The sequence below is a fragment of the Alligator sinensis genome, unplaced genomic scaffold (genome assembly GCF_000455745.1).
Source record: "Alligator sinensis unplaced genomic scaffold, ASM45574v1 scaffold138_1, whole genome shotgun sequence".
NCBI lineage: Eukaryota > Metazoa > Chordata > Crocodylia > Alligatoridae > Alligator > Alligator sinensis.
Window position 1 is genome coordinate 4,761,942 of NW_005841862.1, and position 16,263 is coordinate 4,778,204.

At 39.9% G+C, this 16,263-nt stretch overlaps 1 protein-coding gene across 10 annotated transcripts in view; it reads left to right on the forward strand.

The window, feature by feature from the left end:
- Positions 1-15,794, forward strand: part of ENAH (ENAH, actin regulator) — a 137,389-nt gene extending 121,595 nt beyond the window's left edge. For all 10 annotated transcript variants that reach the window (XM_025216310.1, XM_025216316.1, XM_006016571.3 and 7 more), the window contains 3 exons: positions 3,787-3,865; positions 10,491-10,548; positions 12,442-15,794. In XM_025216310.1, coding sequence (XP_025072095.1) covers positions 3,787-3,865; positions 10,491-10,548; positions 12,442-12,479 — 175 coding nt within the window. In that variant the 3' untranslated portion in view covers positions 12,480-15,794. The remainder of the gene's footprint in view (positions 1-3,786; positions 3,866-10,490; positions 10,549-12,441) is intronic.
- The last annotated feature ends 469 nt before the right edge of the window (positions 15,795-16,263 follow it).

Consider the following 16,263-nt stretch of genomic DNA (forward strand, 5'->3'; position numbering starts at 1 on the left):
GACATTAGGAAGAACTTCTTCACAGTTCGAGTGGCCAAGGTCTGGAATGGGCTCCCAAGGGAGGTGGTGCTCTCCCCTACCCTGGGGGTCTTCAAGAGGAGGTTAGATAAGCATCTAGCTGGGGTCATCTGAATCCAGTACTCTTTCCTGCCTATGCAGGGGGTCAGACTCGATGATCTATTGAGGTCCCTTCTGACACTAGCATCTATGAATCTATGAAACTTCCACCCTTCCATCAAACTAATTCTGAAGTACTCCTGTAATGGAATACAGGTTTTATTGTGATAGTTTTGTGTTAACTATGTTCACGTTATATTGTGTGACTCAGTTGACCTCATTAGCATGTACACAGAGAATGAGAGTTAAGTGTTTGGGCTGGCACTGTGCAGAATGAGAACAGGTGGACCTTTAGCATCCATTTTGAATGGCTGAAGCTTTGAATGGCTTTGACATATCAACAAAGGTGAGATGCCCAACATACAAGAGGTGTCCAGAGGAGAGAGATGACAATGGGAGAGCAGGCTGGAAGCAAGCACCCTGGCAGGTCCTGTTGAGAAGTTAGGTGACTGAAGCAAGTGGAGAATCTCTCAGGATATTCAGGTTAGATTGAGGATGGAGGGATGAGGGGGCAGATAATCCTGGCCATATGGCTTTTTCCCCAGTAAATGCCTGTCCTGAAGAGACAGTCTGCTGTGCTGCCTGGGAACTGTGGATTGTTCTGGGTCATCCCAAGAAGAGGTGAAATCCTTCTCTCAGGCACAGAACTGGATGATCACTCCTGCAGTCAGCACCACTGAGAACCAGGGTAGGCTGAGAGACTGGAAGGCCAGGGTCTCACAGCGGGAAGGAGCTCAGGCTGTCCCCTTGCCCTAGAAGCCAAGCCTGGGCCATCTTCAAGGGGTACTCTCAGAGACTAGACAAGACTCTAGCAGTCCTGAGTAAACATTACTGAAGGGCACTCCATAAAAAAATCTACCCAGCAAATTCATTTTGTGGGTACCATGGTGAAGGTTTGCAGTGGCCATGTTGCTGCCACATTGTATCAGAAACCAATCACCATACTACCTTCACAACACCAGTTTTCATCCTAAGCCCAGCACTAGATCCATCATCTTACAGCAGAGCTCTGGACTGGGATGCACAATTTAAGGATCTGGAGCAGGGTTTCCTACAATTTTAATACAATTCCCAAACTGTACCTGCCAAAATTAATGAAACCAGACTCAGACCTCGCTCCACCCTGCTACAATACCAACCCTGGGAGAAGGGCAACAAAATCCCTCTGGCTGTAATCTACAGCCCCTAGCTTGCATACTTTGGACATACCATTAATGACCTCCAACCCTTCCTGCAAAAGGACAGCCATTTCAAGTTAGCCATGGGGGATAACCCTAGTCCTGGCTTACAGATTGCCCCCTAACCTCAATTAGTATCTCTCAAGCAACAGGCTGCATATCTCTCATTCTCAAGAGGGCACAAAGCCTTGCAACAAACCCATATGTGCCTCCTAGGGATTATAACATCTAAGGTTCATTCACCTATAATTCTACCAGTACCATGCGCACCTTCACCTGTTTACAGTGCCTCTCTGCTGTCTACACTGAACAAACTCCCTGGATGTTCTATTGCTGACCTCAGAGTAGCTGTTCTTAAAACAGCAAAACTTTAAAAACTAACTTGAACAGGACATTGCAAAGAAAAGAAATCCAGAGATCGGACTGTGTTCAGTGTGGTCTAAACAGGAATTATAGATTCTTATTCTGTTACCTGGTTTATCTTATTCAAATAAGCAATACATCCACAGGGACAGAAGGGGTCAGAAAATCTCAGTACTGCACCCCTCTCGCCTCCTTCCCTTCCTATCTTTTGTATTCAAATCACTCACTCCATTTTATACACTGATCTCACAGCATCTGGTGCAGTGAGCACAGGCTCATGGAAGCTTGCGCCATATACCTCTGATTTAGTTAGTTTATAAGGTGCATATGTTCCCTGCAGTCGGCCTCACTTCAGGTAAACAGCACTACCTACCTCACAGCATGACAGAGGTACAGAGCCTGCTGTCTTCTAGCCAGGTAGGAAGGCTCTTTAAAGTAGTATGTCAGATTAATGTAAGGAAATGAAATTTTGAAATTGATGGTGGGTGGGTGTGTGTGCACGTGTGCATGCATAAATTTGACGCCTAACCAGGGTTGGTGGAGAAGGTAGTATGTATTAAAAGGCAGGATTTTAAAAGTAATTACTGCATGAGAATGCATAAACTGTTAGCAGCACAGGGTAAACTTGCATGGAAATCTGGAATTTCTGGTTAGGTGACTATAGTTTTAACATTCAAAAGACAAATGAGGCATTGGAAAAGACTTCTGGTAGCAACCAGGAGAGAAGAGGGCAGGAGATCGTTGTTCAAGGCACTCTACCTCCCAAGGCTCATCTCTAGAGCTTCCTGAAGTGACTGTTCTACACGAACCATGGCCTGTTAGCCGGATTATTCTAGGGCCTGTAAGGCTTTAAGTATCAATCATGCTACTACTTGGGAATTGCTATCAAGCTTAAAAAATGCCTGGGACACCAGTGGAAGTTAATGAAAAAGTAATGAGGAGGAGTTTTAGCTTCATCCAAAACATTTACCTGTTACCCTTTTATTACCATTGTCTCCTTTCCCCTTGTCCCGTCCTTCCCCTAACTCCAAGGTACCCTCCAGATGGCCAGGGTTACCCCAACAGCATAACAGATGTAACTAGTCTTGTGCTTAGCTGACAGGCAATGTCTAAATGAAAGAGGACAAAAAAAGTAAATGTGGAGAACTTACTGACAAACCCTTAAGCCAGCGGTCTTTGGCTTTTCAGACCTGCAGGACAGAAGAACCCACTCATGTCCAAGGTGGACTAGTGCATTGACCCTGGATGCCACTTCTCCTTGCCCCATAGTTGTGGTATAGATGTAGCTGCCCAGCCCCAGCACAGTTTGTTGTTGCCCAGCCCTGGTGCTGGCACAAGCAAAGCCCCACAATAATGAAGTCTTTTGGCTCTGTGAGCTGGATACAGTCCATGGGCTCTAAGCAAGCTGTGTACTAAAGACTTTTTGAAAATGCATGCAGGAAAAATGTCAATGTGAGAGAGTCTTCTGCAAGCCTATCTTAACATAATGCTTTCCTCTGAAACAGGTAGAAGTGTTAGAACTGCCAAACTAGCATGGGTGGTATATCTTGCAATCCTTTGGTATGGTCTTGCAAGCATGTAGATTAATCCTTAACAGCCTTTTTAAAGGCTATCTCACATACTGCATATTGCAGGAGGAGTGTAGAGCCATCCTCGGTCACGGGGAAAATCACCGTGACAGTGTGTTTTAATGACCAGTTTCCTTTAAAAAAAAAAAAAAAAAAAAAAAAGGAAACACGTGAAGGACTTCAAGCTAAGCTCAGAGGCAACACTTTTCCATGAGTTGTAGAAAGAAAAAAACAAAGGTAAAAATAGCTTTACTTGTTGAATTGTAAATGTTTTGAACTAACAATTCATTATATATTAATACAATACTTGGTAGTTCCAGACTGAGAAAATGCCCTTGATTGTTGGTTTCCTTTCTATATGTACAACTTTGATGTTTGTGGGTCTGACTGCATCTTTGAACAAATCCTATTTTCATCTCTCTTCTTTAAAGTTTGATATGCTGTTACCATTAACAAAACAAATGAGTTGTTTTTGTGGAAATATCTGCTTTATAATATGTCTCTATACAGTGTGGTAATTGGAGACCTGTAATACATCGTCATGTTTTTTTGTTCTACAGACCAAAATCTACACCATCGGGGCAACCCAGTGCCAATGGAGTTCAGTCAGAAGGGCTAGATTATGACAGATTGAAACAGGTATATAATACAATTCCATAGGAACCTTTCTAGAATAAGTAATAAGAGCACCTCTAAAGATCTTAACAGCAGCTCTTAACTAAACATAAGATTTTAACCTTGCATTATCTCCATTAATAGTTATCATTTTACAAAATTGTTTAATTACTTGCTACTAGTTGTAATTATATGATGACACATATAGTACATCCAGCAGTATAGTCTCAAGATACATTTAACAGATAATGAACATTGTTGTGTTTAAAATATGTCATTGTGGCTCCTACTACTACTATGTCTACACCAGATGAGTGCGAACTGTGCCTCTTTTTCTAAATAATAATGTTTGGAGCTAAACATGTACCCAGTGCTACCCATGTTCCTGTGTGAGAACATAAAAGGCAGAACAACTGTGACTGTCCTTCAGCTGCTTCTTTACCACCTGTGTATCAGTTTGGTGGAACCTGGCACATGTCCCATCTACTATTCTTTCTGGAATTTAAAACAAAGACATTTGGAATGAGTATGATGAAAACATCCCTTTTAATTTCTTGATTGGTATTACAAAGAGCAATAGGACAGAGCTATTTCCCTGTACAGCAGCAATGGAGAGGGAGGTTTTGTGCCACCCACCATCATGCCAGGCTTGAAACCAAGAGGTTTTAAGCCCGGTCCACCATGCTGTGGTATTCTGCCCTTAATTGATGGGCACATATCTTGTCTGCCTCAAGGAATATTACATTTGTGACAAGTCTTCAGTCTGCCATTCTTTTAATTCCTCATCTGAAAATAGAGATGCAAGCTTTGAATTAAATCTGTGATATCAGTCTGTGGAAGTCTTCTGGTCTTTGAGAAGATTGAACAGAATTGGAGAGACAAACCATAGCATGTACTGTGGTAACCAGGCACCACGCACGTGGTTCCAATGGAGAAGAGAATCCTATGGGTACCAGTGCCAAGATCTATGTTGATTCCAGCACTACCATAACTGACTCCAAGATAAAAACTCAGCATCCATTTAATTTTATTAATGAAATGCTGAATGACAAATCTATTCTAAGCACAGTTCATTGTCCAGCATGATAATCCTACAAGAAGAATCCCCCTGAAGATGAACCTTCCAAACTCATTGACACTGAGGTCTAACGAGCAGCAAGGAATGGATTAAATAAAAAAAAGAGAGAGAGGCTGTAGTGCCAGTACTAACACAGGTATCTATATTTCTACCAGCATTGATTAAATTAACTTATTTTGGTGCTTAGATACGCCTTAGAGAAACTGTTATCTTCTCTTGCCTCAGAACCAAGCCAAATTCTAATACTGGTAGCCTTGGCAACAGGGATGTCTTAAATGATACCACCTTCCTAGAAAGAAATTCCTCTTAACCATCTTCAGTTCAATTTTGCATCTACTAGGGAATCTCCTGTCATGTTAGAAAGGAACCCTAGAGGGTGTTCTAGTAATGTTTTGCATTATGAATTGTGGACAGATCAGCCACCTTAGCCTTACTGGATTCTACCTTCTTACATGTCCAGGAACAGCCTAAAGAACATGCACAAGCTACTAAATGTTCTTATATCCTTTCTGTCATTAAGAATTGCCCTCCAAATTAATGAAGTCATATTGGGCCTAGAAAACTTTGGTACCTGAAGTCTTTAGAAAATGTCAGCAGGGTTTCTTGTAGAATCTGCAGTTCAAGACTGAGTACACCAAAGGTAAGGTTGCCAAATAAATTAGACCTTTTTAGTCAAAAGGTATATCGATCTGCCCTCCTTCCAACTTCATATTATAAGGTGCCAGGCCTAGTTCATAAAATAGTTTGTTGATGTGGGAAATAATAACTCCTCCTTTTCAGTTTTAGCTTGCTTATGGTTTTGGAGCAGAGCTGAGCAACACCATCAGACAACTAGATGGCAGTGAAAGCAGTACTAGAAACATCAATGAAGTCTGATGTAGCTAGTAGGTCTATGGCCACAGCAATCATGTTATGCCTCCTGGTCATAGGAATCTGGTATTCCAAGGAGAATGTCCAAGCAACTATATATAGAGACATTACCCTCCAGAGGAACAGAGCTTTTCAAGAGCAAGATGGTTGAGTTGCTTCATTTCCTCAGGGATTTGAAGGCTACTCTTCTAGGGATCTCCACTCCAGCACTAAACTGTAAGCACTTCTGACACAGCACTTGCGAAGACAAAGAATGTCTCCTTTTTGCACAGTTACCATCTGGGAATACCCATCCCAAATGTAATCATGTTAAATCAGGAAATGCTTGTTTATTCTCATTCTGTCATTCACCATGCTTCCTTTGAAGCAAGTTTGAAAGGGTGGTAAACAAAGTCAAAATCAAGACCGAGCTGATCATTATAAGTCCTTCCCCCCTCCCATCTGGCATGGTCAAAGGTTACAGGCAATAATTAAGTCCTGGAGGTTATTGTCCAGAGCTATCTTACCCATTTTGGTTCTTGTCTGATGGTGGCACGAACCAGGAATCATTGCTGGCTACCTTCCTTCTGCAGGGGAGCAAGGCCTGGTGTTAATCTTTCCCATCAATTGTACTAATGCCAAGTTTAATTACTAAGATTGTGAGACTAGGCCACAGACATCTTAGTAGCTCCTTCTTTGCCCAGGTGGTTTTGGCTGACCAGTTTTACAGATATCTTTGTGGTCACCACTCAGGCATGTTACCTGATGAACCAGGGCCAAATATTCCACCCATTTTCTGTGTTTCAGTAACCTGGCTGGAATGGACAGTTTATCTTATGTTCAAGAAATCCTGCTGCAGAGCAGGACAGTTTCTGTTCCAGTTAGCCAAATAAGTTCTTAGCAGAGTCTCAATATGGGGTTTCCAACACAGTCTAAATCCTAATGTATGCCCAGTTTTGAAAATGCTTGACTTTGTTACAGTTAAAATCTCTGTACCTTTCTTCAGCTGAATCAAATTCCTCTTGCAAGTAGTAGATGGTATATTATCAACTGATAGTCACTGACTTCTCTCATCTGATAGTTTACAAGTTTCTCCCAAACTTGATTATAAAACTTGCTTCAGCATAGAACAGGGGTTGTCAAACAGGGGTGTGCGTACACCTGGGGGTACTTGGGAAGGCCCCAGGGGGTATGCGGCAGCAGTGCAGAGAAACAGGGGTACTTGGGAAGTGGTGGCATGGTGGGGTGGGGCTGCCGCCACCATCCATGCATTACTCCGCATTGCTGCTTGGGGGAGGGGGGCGCTGATGGCCGGCCACATGTGAATCTGATGGCACAGAGATGCAGGGATACTTGGGCGCAGGAAAGTGGTGCCTGGTGGCAACACGGTGTGTATAAATAGCAGCGGTGGCCGTGTGCAAGCTCCCTGCACTGCCGGTTCTGCATACAGCCGTCTGTCGGGGACACTCCTCCTCCCCACCCCGCTCCCCAGCTGGCTGCCAGCCTCGCCTCTCCCCTGCATCCAGATGGGGTACACACCAAGAAGGTACCTTGCTTAAAAAAGGTTGAAAACCCCTGGCATAGGATATCATAACTTACAAATCTAATGGAGACCCTTTTGAGCCTTTCTTGGAGTGCTTCATCTACCATCTCACCCTCAGAACAGTCTTGTGGCCTTGAAGCAGCCAGGAGTGTGAGAGAGCTTTAGGCTGTCATGGTGGGAATCTTCATATGTGTTTTTCCATTAAAAACAGGTGATACTGGGATCTCATGTAAAATTTATTCCCAAATTGGTTTGTTACTTCCTCTTAAACCAGTCGAGTTGCACATGTTCTTCCCAGACCATATTGCACATAAAGGAATAAGAAATTACTCACTTCGAAGCTCTGCAGTACTTGCAGAGAGCGCCAAATCTTTTACATTGTTCTAATATTTATTTATTTGACTATAATTGGCCATGTTGGCTGTCCAGGCCATTTCATTACAGAGACTATGAAAATGACTAACATAATATTTCATTTAGTTATTTAGATAGCTAGTTATACCTCTGCCACTGATGGTTTCTGGCTTACTTCAACAGAGCCCTTTCTAAAATGTGCCTGTCTGAAATATGCCAAGCTCCTGCATGGAGTAGTTTCTCATGTTTATCAAGCAGTAGGCACTGGATTGGCTACTAGATTAAATACCAAATTTGGGAGAGCAGTACTCAAGCCTGTTCAGCTGACACAGCAGCCACTCCTTAGTTCCACTGTACAGAGAGAATGCTGCTAGCTAGTAGGGTGTGCGAAGCAGGCCCTATTTGATTCGGATTCAGATTCGGCCCGAATCAGGGACAGCGATTCAATTAGTTGATTCAGATCACTGTCCCTGATTTGATTCAGCTGAATCAGCGGCAAACGCGGAAGTGGACCAGAAGTAATTCTGGGTCCATTGAAGAGCACACAATCGACCATGGGGGGGGGGCCCAGACCCAGGAGGCACCAGTCGCTGAGCTGGGGGAGGGCCCCTTGCACACTCCCCAGTAGACCTGAAAGTGGACTGAAAGTACTTCTGGTCCGCTTCCAAGTCTGCTGCTGAGCGCGTTGGGAAGTGCCTCACGCTTCTGTGGGACACTCCATGTGCCCCAGCATCACAGCATTCACGAACCGCCTGCTACCTAGAGGTATGTATTAAAAACATTTAAAGCTGTGTCTGTCTGAATCGCTGAATCTTTCCTAATCTCTCCAGATGAATTCAGAGGGTTCTGATTCAATTTGGAGAGATTCGAGGGTTCTCTGATTTGATTCGGATTCAGAGATTTGGCCACCGAATCTCAGCTGAATTGAATCGGGGACCGAAGCTTCGCACAGCCTTGCTAGCTAGTTGCCTAGAATGGGGATGCACAATGAAATCTGTTACGAGACTTGTTACTTGAACCACAATAGTAAGTAACAGTTCCTTTGAATTATATTTTTTCAGCTACAACAAAATCTATCATTTTAATGAGAGCTGCAGATGATATGATAATACTGTATTTACTTACATACTACATGAGCCCAAGTAAAACATTACCTTGGTTTTTTTGGAAGGCAGAATATATATAGAGAAAAAAATATTGCCAAAATCATGGCCAACTGTGTTCCAGCAAGTCCTCCTGGAAACATAGTGTCCAGGAAGTGTGGTACCCCAGGAGAGGCAACAAATTTCCTGGTGTGGCAGAAGAGCAGTAAGGCTAGTCCCCAGGCCCTTGTAAGGGTAGTAAAACTGTTACTTTTACTGTCCAGAGTTCTTTATACCATATTTTCTTGCATAAAACACTTGTGTTTATCTCTAAAACCACCTGGGGGAGATATGGGTGTGTATTGTATGTAAGGAATTGCATCTTCACCAGGGGTGCAGAGATTTGACAGCAAGGAAGGAGGCTTGGGAGCTGTGGCAATGAAAGCTGCCACTGCTCCTCCTGCTGCAAATCTGTGGACCCTGCAGGGACTCTACCGCTAGCTCACATGGTCCTGCATGCTGAATTGGGCTGGCACACAGGGGTAGTCCATTAGCAAACCCACCATGTATCCCCAACAGTGGCATGTTGGATTGGGCCCTGGCACACAGCCCCTGATCTCAGGTACTTACCCATACTCCAAGATACGATATTTTTTCCTCCTTAGGGCCCTCAAAAATAGGTTGTTATATTCAGGGGTGTGTTATATATGAGAAAATATATTAAGTTCCTGTAAGACGGCATTGCTTCCGCAACACAAGCATCAACAAGATGCTACAGACTTCATGTAGCAGCTCCCTTGCCTTCAGGCAGCTCAGTGACTCTTCACCCAAAACCTACTATTTCACCATCAGCTATGAGAGGGTTAACACTGGGCTCTGCCTCTGCTACTTGCTTCCCCAGGGAGGAGTGACAGCCATTTTAGCAGAGTGTCCACTTGCTTCTTTTTCTCCCTACTTCTATTCCATTGAAGAAAAATCAGCTTCCCCACTTAAGGCACACACCCTAGTCTTGGAGGACCGATTGTCTGGGGGAAGAGTGCATGTGGTATGCAAGTAAATAGTTGCAATCTTTTGGATGTCAGTTTGTTGCTCCCATTGATTACTGAGCATGCCAAGATTAAAAGTACATCCCTGTAGGAACAGTCAGTACTTCTTCCCACTCTTTTAAATGCATTCATGAAATATAATGATCTAAAATATCAAATCAGAAATGAGAAATAGGAACTGAAAAGGATAAATGTATAAGAATTTTAACTTGAATAATTTTGGCCCAAATTCTACTTGTATTTTACATACGTAACTGAGAATAATTAGACCCTTGCTGATTTAATTGTTTTAGGTTCTTTTTTTGTTCATTTGCTTTTTTTTTTTACCTTGTTTACAGGATAAGTCTTATTTCTGGCTATGCCTGATAGTTTTAAGAAAATGACACCCCTTATTGTGGGGAGCACATGCATGAAATCTGTGCAGTAAATCTTTGCAACTGGACTACTTCCTTATTCAGATGATAAGCATTACAGAAATCATATATACAATGATTTAGGCAGGAGGTTTTAAAATGTACTGTTTGTTTTACTGGCATTTTATTAGGTCTAGCTGACTTTTGATGATATAGATACAGGATGAAATACCTTTTTCAAAGATGTTGCAAAATGAGCAAATATTAGAATCACTTTGGATTTCTTTTAGCTGAAAGGCTAATCTTGAGAAATACACTAGAATTATGTATCTTCTGATCCGTAGGACATTTTAGATGAAATGAGAAAGGAATTAACAAAATTAAAGGAAGAACTCATTGATGGTGAGTAAAGATCTATTCCATATATATTCTTCATTTTTAAGTCATAAAGACTGGATAAGCACTTACTAAAACTTGTCTGACTGTAAAAACATGTAGTTTGTTTTCAGAATTTTCCTACCTTCTGAAGATGATAGATTGGCAAGATAATAGTAAAACTGCTCTAACATACTCCTTTTCTATTTGCTATGTAATAAGAGAGAAATTAACTATTTTGTTTGTTGCTCTTGCAAAATGAGATGATTTACATCTTACCAGGTTTATGGATAGAGGAATGATTATACAAATGTCTCAGAATGAATTGACAGGTGCAGGAGTTGATCAATATCATACTTGCAGGGACAACCATGAGCAGTCTCACAGGATTCCTTTAATTTATGAACTGATAAGTCTTTGTTCTGTAATCTACCACAATTCCATCAGAGGGCTTGGGGTACAGATTTCAAAGCAATGCATATTTAGCTCCTAAATTCCATAAACACACTTTTAAACAGCAGTTTTATACTTAGATATAGTATAAACTATGCATAATCCCATTAGTCCATAGCCAAAAAGATCACAGTTTCCCATATAATTATATGGTAATTTCATTGGGCTGGGCCCCAACAGAGTCAACAGCATTTCAAGCCACGGTGGCCTCAGTCAGCACTGCTCAGTATGTGTGTGTACTCCAGATCCTCCCCCACAAAGGTTCCATGTACTGATTAGCCCCCTACTCGTGACTGGAACTGGGAGTTCTTGTCATGACTCCTGAGATCCTCCAAAAATGTATATGTAGATGAGGTGCAGGGCAACTTGGTCCAGCTGCACCTCATGGAGGGCCGGGCCACACTAATCGTATGTGACAGGCTGAGAGAGGGGGCAACGAAGGGATTCTGGGTGAAGTTTGGGGTGCATCTGGCAATGTTTGACAGATATTTAAAGCTGGTGAAGAAACAGAAATCATTGGAAATGGGAATGAAAGCCACAGCTCAGCTGTGGGAATGAAAAAGTCAAAATGCATTCAATGTTTTAGCTCACCATAACTTGAAAAAGAGCTGGTACTGATTTGGCACTGGAAGCAGTGGCTATTACCATGCATTTTATATAGATGGGTTGCGCTGGGCTGAAATCAAATATTTTTGGCATCCAAGGGAGGGCTGTCTCTGGCCTTCTTGCTGCTGGCCTGGTATTGTAATACTTAGCGCCAGTTCCTTGTGAAGAGAACACCCACCTGTGTGTTATAATTTTAAATGGCCAAAAAAGAAGTTCCCATCAGTATCTATTTGCCCAATACTGGCCATGCGTTTCTAGTTACGTTTAGTGTTAGCTGCATTTATTGAGCTTTGTGGCTGGTTTCCGTTACTGAGAACATGCTGCTTTTAGCAACAGTTTAATGATAGAAAATGTATTTAATGAGGTTTCCTTGTATGCACTTATAAGATGATTGGTTTTTCCCCATGTTGATTGGAGGAAAAAAACCTCATCTTATATTTGAGTAAATACAGTAGTTTTATTCTGTTTGTTTGTTTTCGCCACTTTTGTAGTACAATCTTGGTTGGGGTGGTGTCTCAGATTTTTGAATGCCTGAGACTTCAGTATGATAATTCAGTTCGTATAACAATTAATGATAATACTGGTGTAGCAGAATGATGGTTGCCTCCTTTCATATTATGGAAAAATATTTTTTCTATATAGAGATGATTAAAATTATGAAATTTTCTCCTGTCAAGCCAAAATAAAATACAGTATACTTTTTAATAAGATAGTGTCTTAACTTCTTGTGGTAGTGTTAACTTTTTATTGTTAACTTCATACGGAACTGTCTTTAAAAGGTCAGTTCTGTCAGTTTGGCCAGTCCCTTTTTTCATTTAGGATGTGCAATTTATTCATTTTCCCTGTTTTATTCCAAATCAGCAATCAGGCAGGAACTGAACAAGTCAAATACTGCGTAGAAGGATTGGACTAAGCAGATGTGACTCTCTAACTTGGTATAAAACAGACTACATTTGTGAGCCGTTAGAAGAAAATGGGAGATGGACACTTGGAAGGAGGGAAAAGTGACATTCTGAAACCCGTCAGACGCATCACTGGTGATATGCTATTTCCCTCCTAGTTTGCTGCTTTTTTCTGACCTTTACAGCAGGTGGAAAAGAGTCTTAAAAGTTGCTGTAATGATTATGCAGAAATTCCTATACCTGTCAGACAACATCACAGTGCATTGAAATATTCTCATGTCAAGATAAAATTGCACATATTTCAGAATTCATTGTTAAAAAAGAAAAAAGCTTGGGAAGGCTTTTCAGAGAGGTTTTCTTTATTAATGAAGGATTCAGCAAGTTATACTGTTGTACTGCAAATGTATCTCAGGTTTGTCTTCCTATCACATTTGATATTTCCATGAATAATTAAAAAAAATTAGGCGTGCACAAGTCCAGATCACAAAATATGGAACAATTAGAGCATACTTTAAAGGGCAATATTTGTAAGTAAATGACCTAGAAAGTGATAACATGTCAAGTTTATGGAATTTTATTATGGGAAGCCTCTCTAGTTAGCCTTCATGCAATTTTGTAGACACAAAAAGCAAATACAGTCCAGAGTTTAAAGATGTAGATGCCTTCCTAAATTGTTACAATGCTTTACCAAATCTAAGACTTCTACATAATACAAATCAGTGGACAAATGTAAATCATTAGTATGTTGTAGATTTACAGTAGATTTTCAGGCTTTTTTTAGATTTATGCATGTGAACATTTTTGTAATGTAACACAACACAATCAGCTTTTTAATTAAAAAAAAAATGCATGTCACAAATATTAGGTAGCCTTTTCATTTTTAAGGCTTAATTAATGCCCAGGGGAAAAATTGGGATGAAGGATTTGTGGGGGGTGGGGGGGTAATACTTTTGATTTAACAATTTTAAAAATTAATTTCTGCACTATTTTTCCTTATATTTACATGCATGTGTAATAATGAGGAAAATGTTGTGACTTTTATCAGTAACCATGTTAATAGAACCAGGTACTTAATCCTTTTTGTATCATTTCTTCAGCTATTTGTATTTCATATTCAGTAACACTTCAGTTATTGTTTTTTGGAAGTTCTTAAAGTGTTTTCATTTTTAACTTGGTCAAAGAACAAACATTTGGTCATTTAAATCTGAGTTATTACCAAGGTATACATTTGTTAGTACAAGAACTAACTGTTCCTGTGTTTTCTGAGGCTGATTTTTGACTCTGATCAAACAAGGGCAGTAGTTATAATGATGCATTAGAGCACAAGGTCACAGCAGAAAAAGGGAAGCTGAAGATCAGCAGTGGTGCAACATTCACTTTAGTGAATAATGTGAACACTTCAGGGGAGACAGTACCACCTTTACTGTAGTTTAAAAATTCAACACCTCAGCTACATAAATTTTTCTCCACCAACAAGAGTAAAAGAATAAAAATTGCACAAGTCAGAGCCACAGTGCTTTGGAAAATATTGTGGATCAAAATCTGCACTTGTTCCATTGTATCTTGAATTTCTCTGAACTGTAAGAGTGCCACCTTTGTTTTGTGATCTGTGCTAATCAGAAAAAAATTACCTACTGTTAGAGAGATTATTCCTGTTTCAGTTTACTGGAGTTCATGCAACTTTGCTCACAGGACAATAGCTTTAACTAGCATATCCTCTTAAGTGCTGCACACCAAAGCAAAGCAACAGCACTTACTGCTTCCAAAAGGCTGGAATGAGGATTTTTTTTTCCAGTTTAAGCATTTTCCTGTTTCTATAGCCACTCATATTCTAAGACTGGACTACAATGGAAATAATAGCTAAGTCAGTATATTATTTTTTCCAAAAAATACTCATTTTTCTGCATGCATTAGTGAAGGCATTAAAAAAATGCAGCAAGCTTGTAAAGTACTGTTTCCTTCTAAATAAGAGGAGGCATGTTCATCTTTCTTAATGTAACTTTTGTTTATGCAGACATTTCAATCTTAAGGACGTTTATCCTTGTGAGAAATCATGCTTTTTTGTTTGTTGTTTTGTTTTAGAAAAAAATTAAGAATAACCTAGTGGAATAGTGTAATGGGTATAAGTGGTCCAAAATCAGATAAATGATTAAACTACTAGATTGTGAAAGAAACTGGTTTATGCACTAAACGCTTTGTGCCTTGGTCTAAAATTAACATGATTTCTGTTTAAAAGGAAAAAAAAAAAGGAACAGATGTCTTCTTTCGTGCTATTTCTACATGCATACTTCACATAATTGCAGATTGTTGAATTGGTCCTTTCCAGAAAACTTTATTGGATTAAAAATTACTGTAAACACTTGCTGTCATAATGACAGCTATGCCATTTATAGAGATTTCAGTAATTAGACTAACTACAGAAGCTAAGATTATTTTGCTTACTGTTATACTAAGTTCTTTAAAACCATGTTATGATGGTTCTTTGCTTTTGTACAGTGGATGTCTTAAGCTGGGTGCAGTTTAGGGATCCTTTCTAATTCCAGGAAGGTTCTGCTTTCCTCAACACTGTGATCTGATCTGTGATAAATCTGTACTATACACAAGTGGCTAATAAGTCAATTGCAAACAAACTGAATGTACGAATCTTAGTGCTGGTGCTGAAATCTCTTCAGATAGTTGTCATGATTTCAGGTTCATTGTTTAAAAAGTTTAAACATCAAGTGTCAATCAAAGCTGAAGATGAAACACTAATGAATGTTGAATTTTCATGCATTTAGTTTTACTTCCTTTTTAGGTTTTTTTTCAGTTCATTCTCTGCTATTTTTACCATATTGTGTCATTTTAAATTTCTTACATGCTAACTTTGTTTGTTTTGAGCGAATGAAATAAAATTGCAATATATACATGTTGCCACCATTCATTTATGATGCTTAATTAAAAATAGATTCTACCTTTTAATTCTCAAATAGGTCTTAACGAATGTGAAAACTACCTTTTTAATCCGTGATTTCATCATTTGATGAGTTAGATTGCTGCTCTATTTCTGAATTTGAAAGGTTATTTTAAAAATGCTTGCTCTACAAAGAATGTAATCAAAGGGAATATGTAAAATTCATGAATGAAAAGTACTGTATGTAAATTCAAGACTGTTGTAATTGTGTAACATGTTTGTATGGCCCCTGCTGTCAGTCAAACGTAGCACAGGGTTCTCGTATCCAACAGAAGCTATAAAAAAAAAAAAAAAATCCAGATCAGATTAGCCCAACTTTTTCTCTTTATTTTTTCCTGTATAATAAAATATTGAAACAATAATAATAAAAAGGGTCACCCTTAAAAATTAACATCATCTTCTACACAGCAAGAAAAATCTTGCTTAGGAAGTTTTTTTGGAAGTATGCTATAAGTAGCTGTTTAACTATTGTTTATTGGGTTAGAACGGGGTAGGGGGGATTTTCCTTCTGTTCATCTTTTCCATCCGTTCTTTTTTCCCCTCCTCCTTTAAATTGCTGCTTCTTCTTTTGGGAATCCAGAGCAATATAGCTTTTTTGGTTTATTTGGTCTGTTTTCCATAAACTTCACTGATACCCTCTGTGCAACCCTGGAAGTGACAACATAATCAGTCTGCATTCACTCTTCTGCTTGCTGCTTGCATTTCAGTGTGTGTCATACATGGTGAGTATATTTTTAAAAAAGGTAACATCCCCCTGCTTCTAGCAGGTAATATTTAAATAGCCAAAGCTCAGTTTTTTTGGAAAATAATTTAAGACCGATTTCTTTCCCT